Raw genomic sequence first — 14,581 nt, 5'->3', positions numbered from 1 at the left:
TGCTAAGGAGGAATGACGGTCACCCGGGGCGCGACCTTAAACTTGGTGTTAGGGACGAGGTGAGCAGCGGATTAGGCGTCCATGAAACGCAGTACCGAGGACTCCAGAACAGGGCTGGGTGTAGGAGGTGGTACTACCCCGGGTGGCGCAGTCGGGGGAGCAGGTGTCTTGTGAGGGAATGGCTCACGCGAGCCTGGAGCTGATGGTGTCTCGGTGCTGCCCCACGCCCGGTCCACTGGGCCTCCCTGCAGCCGCCGAGCTGCTGGAGGCTCAAGGTTGCTGGGTGTGGGTGACGTCTGCTCTAGCTTTGTCTCCGGCCCTGGCGGGGTTAGATAAAATTGTGGAGACCTGATTCCTCGCATGGAGTGCCCGGCTAGGTAACTGGACAGCAGGCGAGGGCTCTCTGTCAGGGTCGAGTGGACCCACACACGGTGCTCTCCCCTCATCACGGGATTTAGGGATAAAGAAGGGCCCTGGATTCGGAGGGGGGGACCCCTGGGCTGAGCCGCCTGCCTGCTACCTGTCTTCCTGTGCTCCATGGCTCTGGGGGCGGCGTCTCTGCTCAGGTCTCCCCAGTCCCCCCATCGGTTGTGCTGTGTCCCCGCTTTCCACTGGACGCCCAACATTCCGAGGGCTTTCAGCAGAGAACCCTGACGCACCGCTGGTCACCTTGGGCAGCTCAAGCTCGATTTAAAGGGGTAGTCAACTTCGCCTGGAGCCAACCAACAGTCTCACATTTACTTGAAAGTAAGGCAAGACCGATGCAAACGTGTCGTTAATTAAAAAAATATATAACACCACATGATTTCATGCCCACATCAGCGGAAACAGGATGGATTATTAAAAGGAGGGACTGAATAGCCAGTTCGAGGGTGGGGTGGAGAGGATGTAAAATCATCAGAAGCTTTCTGTCAAATCCCACTGCAATACATGATTTTCTTTATTTTCTAAACAATACCTGGAGAGAAGTGAATATTTCTTATGCAGTAGATTGGAAAACTTCTTATGAGTGACAACAGGTCAGGAGGTTTTTAACAAATCTGGATCAGTCAATAATTTGTATAAAAGTCTCTGAATTTTAAATGAGAAAAGAAAGTGATAGTAATCAGAATTGAAAGACAGAACTGGGGAAATGACATTTTTCAAAAGAGTGCTTATCCTTGAATAAGGGCAAATCAGTACAAATATAAGCAAAATATATTAAGAGGCAGTTAAAGTGCAAGTGGGTTGTAAGGGAATCAAGCTTCTAGTAATTAAAATGGTAAATAGCAATAATTATCTATTAAAATCCCAATATTTAGAAGACAAATTCTCATTCACTGCATAATATACAACTTAGCAGCTTTCTGATGGAGAGCATTTTAACAGTGTATCAGGAACTATGAAAGTGATCCTATCTTTTAACTTCTCAAATATAGGGAAAGGAATGAACGATTTATTTCCTAAACATGCTTTTGGCATGTGTGAAAATAATTAACATGTGTGTGGCCCAAGATAGAAGAAAAACTGGAAGAAATCTGAATATTAAGCCATTATTAATAAGCATTATTGTTTTCAAGTTAATTATTAAGACAATATGTTCACGAAGTCCTTTAATTAGAATATATTCCTGAGCATATGTGCTTGATCCTGGAGTTTGTAATGAAGACGTAGTGATGAATTTAATTAGCTAGGTAAAAAAAAATCTGCATTTTAGGGCTGACATTCTAGGTTAGGTAGATGAATAATAAGAATATTATGTCAAGAAATCAAACATGTGGTACTTGACATAATGCCATGATTATGTTGAACTGAGAAACGGAGGCAGTCCTTTGAAAGTCAGCTTTTTCAGAGCAGGAAGTGTTATTAGAAAGAGTAGCTTTGACCAGAGACTGGGAAGAAGTATTGAGTGGACCCTGTGCCAACACCTGGGACGGGGGCATCTTCTAGGCAGGGAGAAGCCTCAGACCCTGACAACCCAGCTGGGTGGCAGTGAGGAAGGACGCCAATGAAAGGATACGAGAGCTGAGAGACCAGGAGCCTCTCGCAGGAGGAGAAAAGGCGGCTTTGTGCTGAGGTTAGGGGAAGGATGTCACCTCACTGAGTTTGCACTCAAGGACCAGGATGACTTCCGCATAGGGCAACACTTGAAACCTCTGCTGTTTAGCAGGCTGAGCTGTGGAGGTGAGAGATCATGGTAGCTTTGGTCTTGAGTGCTACTAGTGAAGGAGGAAAAGCACGTAGAATCCAGATAGGGAAAGATTAATTTAGAGGTGGATATTGAATAGTGTGAAAATGTTCCTATAAAAATGTATACATCATGGTCTCACTCTGTAAAGACATTATACTCACATAGAGAATATGGCAAAATAAAATTACGCAGAAGCATGTATGCTAAGTAATTAGCTTTTTCCTTGTAGTTTCTAATTGCTCTATAAAAAAGTCTTTTTCTAAGAAGAACTAACTTGATTCAATAATTCAAATAGCTGATTCAGTCATTCAGTTATGGGAAGACAATAGCAAAGCTATTCCTGGATTACTAGATCTGTTCATGGGATTAAATCGGCAAATTGCAGAACACCATCGAAATCCTATCATGAACACCATCGAAATCCTATCATTTGATACCTTTTCAAAATTTCTTTAAAATAATGATGCTGAAGCAGTACAGAGTTTGGAGTTTTGAACTAAATTAGCACACTCATAAGAAATTAATTAAAATATGCACTCAGAAAGTGACCAACATTCATTGACGAGAGTAACAGATGAATATTTGCGGTTAGTATTCATTTGTGGCTTAATGTACCTTATCTCCCAGGACAAACTTAGAAGCTAAAAGCATATCCTGGCTTCTGTAATTCAACAGAGGAGCCAGCTTCTAACGAGGATACAATTGAAATATGGGTAAATGCAATGCAATTCTTAAATTATTGTTTCGTCGGCTTCGGCCTCTGTATACCTTCCTAAGATGGATGAATGATTTAATATCACTTGAGCTTTGAGTGCCGTTCTCTGTTGGTAGGATACCAGGCACCATTCCACTGGTGAGCATGAGAAATCGAAATGTTTGGCAGAAGGAACAGATAATACAGCAAGAACTAAATGCAATTATAGACTCGTTGATAAATTGATTTCACAGTTAGTAAAAAGTTGTGATTTTTCAAAGTTGTTCCATGGCAAAAATTACTAATTGTGAGGTAGCCAGTAGTTCAAAGTGATTAGCATCTTCTCATGAAAATACTTTCTAAAAGTTTGTTAAACTTATTCACTCAGAAGGGAGCGCATGTGAGGAGTGACTTAAACATCAGCCCTGAAGATTAGTAACTACACTCACGCCGTCTCAGACCCAGTGCCATTGTAGGTATTGGAACCTTGTGGCACCGTGCCCTCAGGTGCCGCCCACCAATCCCTCACGACCCCATACTTCCAATACCCGCCCCCTTGCTATAAAAGCATGCTTTCTCACACGTCCTGCTGCCACCTTTTGCTGGAATAAGGACCCCCTGCGTGACTCCGTGCAGGTGGCATTTTGAGTCCGTGGTAAAAGTTCTTCCTAACAGAGCTCTCTCCTCTGGTTCACCCCTGGGATGACTGGGCTGTGTTCAGGCATGGCTGGAAAGCAGAACCCCATTAGAAGTAGATTTCCCGTGTGGGTTATAGGCACTCGATGGCTTGGGCCGTTACCTGCTGCCTGCTAGAGTTTCCGTGAGCAGAACCTTGGAGTCAGGAGCCAGCAAGCAGCCAGCACGCTCTGTAACGCAGCTCTGTAATGTGCAGCCTCGAGACCCTTCCCCCACGATTCACTTTTCATATCGCTTGTTCTGGAAAATCTATTCTGATCTAGGATGCCAGTTACAATATTAGAGACTAGTCTGAAACATGCTAATGAACACGAAGACTGTATGCACAATAGAATGAATTGACATTTGGAATATAAAGAAATGGAAGGAGCGAAACAAGATTTTGAGAAATTTGGTCAAAGAAAATGTAATGAATATTTTAAGTTGTCTAGCTCTCAGAGCTTTGTGAGGCCCCGTTGTGTGATTTCTTTAGAAGGAATTCAGTAGGTGCTGCAGGAGACAAGGGAGGGTGGCCCTGAACTCTTCGTCCTGGAAGGCTCTGAGCACGGGGTGAATAAGTGCTTCACCCAGCACTCTTCCAACTGAAGGTAGCAGAAACACAACGTGATGCTTGTTGAAAGGACAAGCGATAGCACATCTTGCGTGGATCACGTATTTTTATTTTGTTTTAAAGATAGAAAATGTGCTAAACAAGAGGAGCAGACTTACTTGGTGCTTTTTAGCAGCCGGAACAATCCGTATTTCTATTTCAAGTTCATACCCGTTAGCTTTGCTTTCAAATCACCTGAACTTTAAGGCTATTATTGTATGGAACAGGGTAATTCCTGTTTGTTAGTTCTGAAATTAATAACAAATTCCTTTCACAGTTTTCGCACATAGTAAGATTTGTGAATATTTGTGAAGTATCTGATTTGCTCATGTTTGGGTATTCCTAGGAATTTTGTTAAGGATTCAAACTAGTTCGTTTCATTGGATACCATCATTTAAAACAGGCTCTGTTTTTGAGCTTGAACCGCCCTCTTGTGGCTAGCGTACTGTATAACACCCTGAATGCTCTTCATCCGTAGGCTGGAGCTGAGTGTGTCGCCTTCAGCCTTCAGATTTTCTCTGCCCTCACTGTTCCGAATAGCGATTTAACTCTAAGATACCTAGGTTTGCTTTGTCAGGGTACTGTTTTGACGAGCGCGGTGAAAATGTAGACTCAGGGGAGAGACGATCAGCTTCGGAGGAGGCATTAAGACACGAAGGCCATGATCAAGCAGTCAAGCTTAGCTAATGGACGGATATAAAAATTAGGTGCAGCATTTAAATCATTATCATGTGGTTTGTGGTTACATTTTAAACCGAACGTCAGGCTGTGCATTGGTAGTTGATTGCAAAGTTGTCCGGCTGAGAGCGGCAGGTGGATTTCACTCTCGTGTCCTGATTGGCTAAACCCCTGGTCACCAGCCTCCCGGAGCACTCAACCACCGCGTTCTTAGCAACCAGCCTGGCATCCCTGAGCAGGCAAGCTACCGAGGGAGCGACCTTGGGTTTTGCTTCTGACCTTTGGTGCCCTTGGCTTTGGGCCACCGCCTGCTTCCCTGGGAGGCAGGAAGAGCTAGAGTCGCACCCGTGCGATCCCTGAGCCGGCTTTCCCCCCCCCCGGAGCCCTCGGCAGGCAGTCTCGCCTTGGGCAGGGGTGGGTTTGGCCTGGAGCAGCTCCTGGGGCGTTAAGTAAGGGAAAGTCGCTGGGCACTGAGCATGCGCATTTTCTCATCTCATTGCTACGAATGGGAACATTTAACTCCCTGGCTTAAAAAAAAAAACCTTTCTTTACCTTTTTTTTCTTAATATATGTAATTCTCAAACATTATTGGTTTTAAAGAAGAAACTCCAGATCTGGGACTCTGTGTGTGTGTGTGTGGGGAGGGGGGCGGGGTCGGTGGCACTGGAGATGTGAAATGGTTATTAGAAGCAAGCAGTCTTTTGAAGAACTTCCAGGTTATCGATTAGGAAAAATTTTGTAGGAGGGAGGTGAGACTGTGCTATTAATTTCTTACTCACTTTATCCCAAGAGTGAGTCTCAGTGTCATTCTGTTTCACTGTCCTTTAGTCAAATTTCCCTTCGCTCCTGGGGTTACAGCTTAATGTTGTATCAAAGACGCTATCCGCTTATAATACCCAGTTTTCAGAAAGTGCTTCGTTTTTAAAGTGTACACTTTCAAACTACTTTTAATAGATGCTTTAAGAAAGATACGACAGGGATTAATAAAAGCATTGTTTTTCAATCTGGTTCGGTGCCAGGACCTAGATACGCTGCGAAGCACTGGGCAGCTCGGGAGCTGAGACCTCTGCTGGAGTGTGAATCTGTTCTGCCCCAGGTAAGGCTTCAGGCTCGAGGCGAGCGCCAGGTTTCCCTTTTACTAAGAGTGTTTCTGTTTGGACCCTTGTGAGCTTTATGAAACACTGCACAATGCTCTTCTTGCACAGCTGATTCCACTGTAAGAAATTATTTTATTGCTGCTACTTTCCACCGCATTTTCAACAGAGTCGATCACTTGCTAAACCTTGGTTCATTGTAAGAGTCACTAGCTTCTCTACAACATGGAGTTTCTTGGTTGGAACCATGTTTTTCAAATGGTGTTTCATGTGTGAAATTTTACTTTTCTGTAACTATCTGGTGAATGAATACATTTTTTTAAAACACAAATTCCATTTTAGAATAAGTCTCTGTTTCAATGATTTTAACACGTTCAGGTAGAGACAGGTTACTGACGTAGAGCAGGTAGATTTGGTAACTGGCTGGTTTGGGCAGTACATGGAACACAGAGTTGAAGATATTTAAAACTTTATAGCTTCATCTATCAGACATCAATGTTAAGATCTCAGAGTTTGAGCACCTGCAAGAGTTTTGAGGACAATTCCTGCTGTGTCTGTAACACCCCCCTGTTTTTGTTGTTAATTTGATAATTTTACGCATACAAAAAACAGGGGGGTGTTACACATGTCTTTTCCATAATGGGCGATCCTTGTTTCTTTGTCAAAGATTAGTTAGATCGATGCATAGATTTACCATTAGAGGGAGAATCCTCCACCCATTGATTCACTCCTCAAATGGCTGCAAGACATGCAAGTTTCTACATGGGTGATAGGCGTGCAAGCATGTGGGCAGCTTCCACTGCATTCCTGGGCACATCGGCAGGGAGTTGACTGGGAAGAGAAGCAGCTGGGACTGAAATGCTGGTCATGTAGGATGCTGGCATTGCAGAAGGCAGCTTCAGCCCTTGCACCGCAATGCTAACTCCCCTGGGCTTTCTGTTCTCTTTTGTTGGCCTGTGTTTCTGTTTATATGCCAATCTCATGTATCACTTTTCTAAAAAAAATTAATGTGCTTAATTGAAAGGCAGGGCTATGAATACAGGGAGGTAGAGAGGCAGAGAGATCTTCCACCTGCTGGTTCACTCCCCAAATGGTCGCAACAGTCAGAGCTGGGCAGATGCAAAGCCAGGAGCCAGGTGTGTGGTCCAAGTGAGCCACAGAGTTACAGGTGCCCGGGACATTTGGCCATTCTTGGATGCTTCCCAAGGTACATTAGCAGAGAACTGGAATGAAAGTGGAACAGCCAGGACATAAGCTAACACCCATATGGGATACCAGTATTAGAAGTGGTGGGTTTACCAGTGAGTCCTGATGTAACCTATGCTGCATTGTTACTTTACCAGCACAGGTGCTGGTATAACATATACTGCTTTGTTAATTTTGCTTAAAGCAGCTTTGGCTATTATTCAATGTGTTTTCTGGTTCCGACAACTTTTATAATATCTTTCTCATTTTCATAAATAATATCACTAGTATTTTGATGGAGCTTGCATTGAATTGATAGATCACTTTAGGATACTGTATATATTTTATAATATTGAATTTTCCAACCCATGAATAAAGTATTTCTTTTCATTTTTTTTGTCATCTTCAATTTCTTCTTTTCAATATTTTATAGTTCCCTGTTTTAGATATCTTTCATCCCTTTGGTGAAATGTATTTGTCAGAATTAGTCTGTTCAGGTTTTCTATTTGTTCATGATTCAGTTGGGGTAAAGTGTATGTGTCCTAAGCTTGTCAGATTTGGCAGAGTTATTAAATTGATGACATATCATTGTTCATCATAGTCTCTAAAGACCCTTTAAATGTTCTGTGGTGTGAGTTGTAATGCCTTCTTTCTGTAAATAATAAAAGATTTCTCTTTTTATCCGCCTCTATTTTTTTTTTCTTTATCTGGCCAGGAATATGTCAATTTTGTTTTTGTTTTTTTAAAAAAAAATTCATCTGGTTGATTTTTCTACATTTAAAACTTCTATCTTATTCATTTCTGCTCTTATGTTTAATATTATTTCCTTCCTTTTATTAATTTTGGGTGGGTGTTGTTTGTTTTAGTTCTTCTAGTTTCTTGAGATAAGTATTTTTCCTAGAGACCTTTAATTAAAATAATGAAAATTCCTATATTTATCTTGTGAAATTTTGTTTTTGTAATCATAGAAGCTGAATTTAATTGGATCTGCCTTTGATATATATCAAAAAGTTTCTTACATTTTTCTTGAAAGACATCAATACAATGTGGTCAGTTTGACAATATTTAATCACGCTTGTTCTGAGACTGAATGTTCTCAGTTAGAGCATTTTTTATTGATGTTGTTTAGTTTGTTGTTTTGATAATAAAGTTTTGCACTTATATTAATAGATGATATTTCCTTGTCACTTTGCTTTCTCATTCTAACCTATATCCTATAACCCAAGATGGGAAAACCTTTTATTTCTTTTTGTATAAGACATAGTAAGATTATTGAAATGTTTAAATTTTAAAGATAGCAAAATTACTGAACACTTTAGAAAGGTTTTCCAGAAACAATGATTAAGCAATAATAAAATCATGACACCCCAGCTTATTTTGTACTTAGGCAAGTGTTAATACAACTAGGAGAAAAGTAGCCAATAGCTGGTGGGTATGATGGGCCTGGTTAATGCCAAATTTGTGTTAACCAGTATGTCAGCATAGTTGTTCTCTCTCTTTCCCTCTCTCTCTCTCTCTCTCTCTCTCTCACACGCACACTCATCTTAAAGATATATAGGGAAATCAATGCTGAGCTGCGACGTGACACCTGGCCCCATATTGCCTGGGAGAAGGGGATCAGGGAACATGCTGCAGTGGGAGCAGCTGAGGGCATGCTGACAGGGGAGGAATGACTTCTTGCTTCTCCTGCAGACTGGACCACTGAACTTGCAGGTAGGCAGGGGAGCTGAGACAGAGTGGTTTAGAAGGGGTACACAGGAGGGCATGTCTGGATTAGGCCAAGGAACCCGCACATGAGGGAGACCTGCGCCGGGCTAAACTGCACCACCAGCTGGCACTTTCAAAGCTGGGGTTGGGGGGATGCTTGGCTTGGCTAGGCTGTAGCACTCACCCACAAGTGTCAGAGCCACATCAGACTGGGCCACAGCACCCATCAGAACATGAGCCTCAGATGGCAGTCCCCCATCCCCAGGTGCTGGTGTAGTTGGAGAATAAGGAGTGCTCCCTCTTCCTCCCCTGTAAACACAGGAGGAAAAAAAAAAACCAGAAAAAAACAGAACTGAAACGTTTGTCCCACCCACCTTACTCCTTATCTGACCCTCCCAACCCTAATCAAAAGTCCACAAGGGCCGTATCCCTTTCAATTATGTAAATAGTATTAAAAAATTAAAAATCAAAACAAATCATAGCATATCCATTTAATTAAATTCTGCAAGTAGTTTTTGTTTATATGTGCTAATTAATTTCTGTCTGGATGGTAGTTTTACAGATATCTTTTTTTCAAACATTTAAACTTCATTATATGTGTGTGTGTTTATGTGGATATATGCAGGTATGTGTAGCCTTATACTTCTGAATTGGATGCTGCCAAATTGGCTATATCTATGCAATTGTGAATTAAGACTTGAAAACATTTTCTTGTGTAAAAATCTCATAAAAACATCTAATTTAGAGATCATTAATAATTAATATTTGACAAATATCAGATCCTTAGATTTTGGTTTACATATTATGCATTTTTTTGTTTTTGTTTGGTTAAAGGCCTTATTGCTTAATGCAATTGTATGGTTAACCAAGTGGGTAGTATACAATGAACAGGTAGATAATAAGTAATTCTTTCTACATGGACAAATAAGAATTCATCAAGAGGAAAAACCATTATACTTAGGCCTGGTGGCGTGGCCTAGTGGCTAAGGGCCTCGCCTTGAATGCACCGGGATCCCATATGGTTGCCGGTTCTAATCCCAGCAGCTCTACTTCCTGTCTCTCTCTCCTCCTCTCTGTATATTTGACTTTGTAATAAAAATAAAATAAATCTTTAGAAAAAAAAACCCATTATACTTTCTGTTTACAGATAACTGAGACACAGTAAAACTGGTAAAGCCTGTTGAGAAGACAGAATCTTCAGGGGGCTGTGGGGAGACTGGTCCTGGCTTCTTCCTTGCTCTCTCTGCTCACTTTGCCCATATCCCGAACCCAATCCCTGGGAAATACCTGGTGCTGCCTCCTGTGAGGACAAGGTGCTCTGCCTTGCCAAAAAGATGGAAAAAATATCAGTTGCATGCCAGGAGAAGGGCACAGCACAAGAGGGTTGCAATGAAGAATTAAGATCAAATTAAAGAATAAAATTGAAAAAAGTTGCCAAGATCTTGGAGTTATTATATTGCACAGAGACTGGTCTGGCAGTTGATTGTGCGGGCTGGAAGAGAACAGATTAGTCATGTCTCTAGCAAAGCCTTTCATCAAAAATCTGGAAAAATATACTACTTGGACCCTCCGCAGTAGGGAAAGAAAGAAAGAAAAGAAGAATAGCTTGCAGTTATATCACAGATCAACTTTGAAGCAAAGAAGAAAGTAGTTCCAGTGGCAACATCAAAGGAGGACATACATTTTGAGGTTCTTTTGTTTCTGCTGCACTTTGGGAGGCAAGCACTCCTGAGTCTGTGAGCTCCACCATCAGGAAGCGTTGGCTGAAGGCTTTCCCGAGGGGGCCGGGCGACTTCGTTGCTATTGGAGCTGATCATTCTACTGAGGAGGCTGTACTCCAAGAGATGAGGAACACAGACATGAAATACAAAAATCAGCATACAGAACATAATCTAGGATGTCAAGTATTAAAGATAGAAGAAAAGGAATATTTATCGTATCCGGGAATGTTCTTCCTGTGTTATGGTCTAGGTTGCTAGTGAGAGGCTCAGAGGGGAATGGAGAAACTTGACTGAAGAAGCCATGCAGGAGCGTCAGGCGGCCTTTTTCACACGTGGCAAATGCTAAAGGATGCTATCCACATTGTTGCCTATAGTGAAGGTGGAGATCAGTGAGAGTTCTATTGAGTTGGAAGAATTGGCAAAATATGCCTGGATCACCAAAGAAATGGATTTTGCAATTATTTTTAAAACAAGGACAAGCAACTACCTTTTCTGCCTTCAATGACACCCTATAATAAGTATGTGGTATATGTTTTAAAACCTTTTTTTTCATCCTGACAAACACTTTGGTATAAAACTTTTATTAATTAAATTTGCAATTCAAAGTTTTTTCCTTAGAAAACATTTTTTTTTTTAAATCTGCTTACAGTCAGAAACATGCAGAAAAAGTCTTGGTTAATCTGTTAACCCATAATTGGAAATTACATTTTTTCCATTTTAGCTTCTACTTACAAATATTAAAAACAGAGAAAGAGTAACAATTTTAAGTTTGCAGAATGTAAACAGCTTATCTAAATTGTATATAATATTTCAGCCACTGTGTGAATTTAATCTCACTATATCTATAAGCCTGGGGTAATTAGATGTTTTTGTGCATCTGCAACTAGCTGTGTAGACGTCTCATAAATCCTTACCCAATGCAAAGAAGAAAGCCTCTGATGATTTTTTCTTCTTCTGGGAAGACACACCGGGAGGAAAACGTTAGCATATTATAAATAGTTTTTAACTTGATTTGGATTTGGAAAATTAATTTCTCCAGATGTCGGGATTTTATAAGTTGTTAAAGCTGCCGTACTTCCATATGGAGTCTGGTGGAATAATATTTTTTTCCTCCGTCTTATTTGCTGACATTGTTACACACTGAGTAAGGTTGTTGAACAAACCAAGAATACAGACTATCACAAATATTCAGTACAGGCCTTAAAAATCATGTTGTACTTTTGTTTAGCTCTGTGTCATTCACATGCAGCTAAATAAAAGGAGCACATGATGTAGCACATCTCAAATACTACTCAGGTCAGTGCTTCTTACCCCGCTACACCTGTTATTCCATCAGATGCAGATACAAGACCTCGGTGTGTACCCTCCTTTGTACCCCATTCCCCATCTTTTACAAGCCATTTTGATATGTTATAGAAGACATTTAAATGGCTCTCTGGTACCAACATACCTCTACTTTGTCAGTTTCTAGTTTTAAATGACAGAACAACCATTTCAAAAACAAAGCAACTACTGGAAAAGTAAGGATTTTTTTTTCCTTTGAAATATATATTTATTTGAAAGGCAGAATTACAGATCAAGAAATGGAGAGGCAGAGGGAGAGAGAGTCTTCCATCCACTGGTTCACTCCGCAAATGGCCACAAGACCCAAGGCTGGGCCAAGCGGAAGCAAAGGTCCAGGAGCTTCATCTGGGTGCGCAGTGCGGATGCAGGAGCCCAAGCACTTGGGCTGTCATCTGCTACTTTTCCAGGTGCAATTACAGGGAGCTGAATTGGAAGTAGAGCTGCTGGGATCTTACAGGTGCCCATATGGGATGCAACTACTGCAGAGAGTGACATAAGCCATTACACCAAAATGTCTGCCCCAGAAGAGCTAGTTGAAGAATAATAGTTACGCTTTTAAATTAGCTGATCCATTCTGAAGCTTCATTCTTAGGCTCAGTGTTTGGAATGGCACAGTAATTTCCTATACGGGCAAGTCTCTGAGGAGAAGATCTCACAGAAGACAGGCAGGCAAGGCAAAGGAGGAGGCACATGATGAATGACAAGAATGGTACTTCTTGGATTTGTCAAACTGGAGATAATAAGACTAATTCAGGGTTAGGTAGGTTACTAAGGATTATGGATCTACCCCATTCCCTTTCTAACATCTAAAAGTCAATATGCTGCACGTGCTCAAGCCTACTTGCAAAAGTTCAAGAAAAATAGAATACGCTTCCCAGGTCTTTAATGAAAGCTCAAATTTTGCCCCACGATGACTTTTAGACTGTTCAGGCAGCATAGTATACTCTCTTGGCAATGAGTTAAAATAAAAATACCAAAAAAAAGAAAAATATCCAGAAAACTCTATGGCCTGAATTGAACAGCAATCAACTGAGGGCACACAGAATTAGATGAAACATAACGTAACTTTTTAAAAGTGCTCTTCCCACTGCCTAAAGAAGTACCGATTTTATTGCTTCTAAATTGTCATGGGAAAGCTACAAAATAGGAAAAAAAAGTCAGAAAACCAAACATACAACATAGAAACCCAAATTATTAATTAAAACACATTTCATTCGAATAAATGTAATTCAAGCAAATATAATACAGAGGAGAAAAGCAATTAGAAAGTCTATGTCTCCGACAGTACATAAAAATAGTGTAGAAGACCAGTATTTAGCTCATGACTTTTTGTCATTGCTCAGTTATAACAAAATGTAGTTTTTATGAAAAGGAAATTCTGTATGTGACAAATAGATACGAAGGGAAAAGCACAGATGGTATTATTATTACTGCGAAGATTGTTTTCAGAATCGTGATTGAAAAACTGTAGATGCTCTGTTAAATTTGTTGATGAATGACTAAGCAAACATCTCATAATTGCTTTCCGTAAGCCAGTGTAGTGTGCCTACCTTTATTCGAACCATTTATAAGTTCCCCACTTCGTAAGCATGTGTATCTATGTCAGGTTAGTTTTGCTTTGCAGTGGTTACAGCTGTGGGCCTAGGGCTTTGTACTCATTGTGTTCAGCGCCTGCATGGTATGCTCCAGGTATCTTACACATGCGTATCTTTCATCACCTCTGGAAAATGATTTATTACTGTTTCATTGGTGATTTACCTTTCATCTGTCTCTGTTCTCATTGTACTTCGTCTTTTTAATCTTCTGCTTAACTTCCTGTTTTCCATGCTTTTGTCCTCCATTTTGCTGCATTTTAGAAAAAAAAAACTTAACTCAGGATTCTAACTTAGCAGAAGCATATCTACAAATGTCTTAAAACTACTTAAAGTAAAAAATAATGAGCTGAAATACAGAATTAAAAATTTGAAATAATGAGCCAGAATCATTAGCTGAGCTTTTTTTTTTTTTGTAAATGTGTTTGAGATATGACACCAAAGATATGATCCACACATGAAATAATTGATAAGCTGGATTTAATGAAAATTAAAAGCTTCTGTTCTGTGAAAGATAATGCCAAGGAAATAAGAAGATAAGCCACAGATTGGGAGAAGATACTTTTGATTAAGATGATATCTAAAATATACAAACAACATTTAAAACTATGAGAAAATGTACAGCCTGATTTGAAAAAAAATGTGTTCCACTCTCTAAAAACAAAGGATCCTGACAGACCAGATATACAATGGATAAGCATATTAACAATGATTCCACATCACACAATACAGTACCACTTCAGACACATGATAATGACCCAAATCTAGAACATTAACATCGAATACTGACAAAAAATGTGAAACCGTTGCTGGTTGGAATGAAAAGCGAACAGATCATCCTGGCAGTCATCCTTGGTGTTCACATAAAGGATGTGAAGACTCACAGCCACAGAAAAACCTGCACTTGTCTGTTCAAAGTAGCTTTACCAATCATTAGAAGCCTTGGAACCATTACCATGTCCTTAGGAAAGGCCTTAGTAAACTTCAAAAAAACTTATTTTAAAGATTTATTGATTTGTATTTGAAAAGCAGATTTACAGAGAGCAATCTTTCAACTGCTGGTTCAGTCCCCAAATGGCTGCAAGGGCCGGAGCGTAGCTTTTTGTAGATC

The 14,581-nt window shown here is 40.5% G+C and overlaps 1 protein-coding gene across 1 annotated transcript in view; it reads left to right on the top strand.

Moving 5' to 3' along the window:
• Positions 1-13,467: 13,467 nt before the first annotated feature.
• TMEM232 (transmembrane protein 232) overlaps positions 13,468-14,581 on the top strand; it is a 113,332-nt gene continuing 112,218 nt past the window's right edge. The window contains exon 1 of the mRNA XM_040985866.1: positions 13,468-13,484. Coding sequence (XP_040841800.1) covers positions 13,468-13,484 — 17 coding nt within the window. The remainder of the gene's footprint in view (positions 13,485-14,581) is intronic.

Source organism: Ochotona curzoniae, unplaced genomic scaffold (assembly GCF_017591425.1).
Source record: "Ochotona curzoniae isolate NIBS_2020 unplaced genomic scaffold, NIBS_Ocur_1.0 contig_4501, whole genome shotgun sequence".
In the NCBI taxonomy this organism is placed as follows: Eukaryota; Metazoa; Chordata; class Mammalia; order Lagomorpha; family Ochotonidae; genus Ochotona; species Ochotona curzoniae.
Note: the sequence above shows the minus strand (reverse complement) of the source record. Positions and strands in the feature narration are given on the sequence as shown.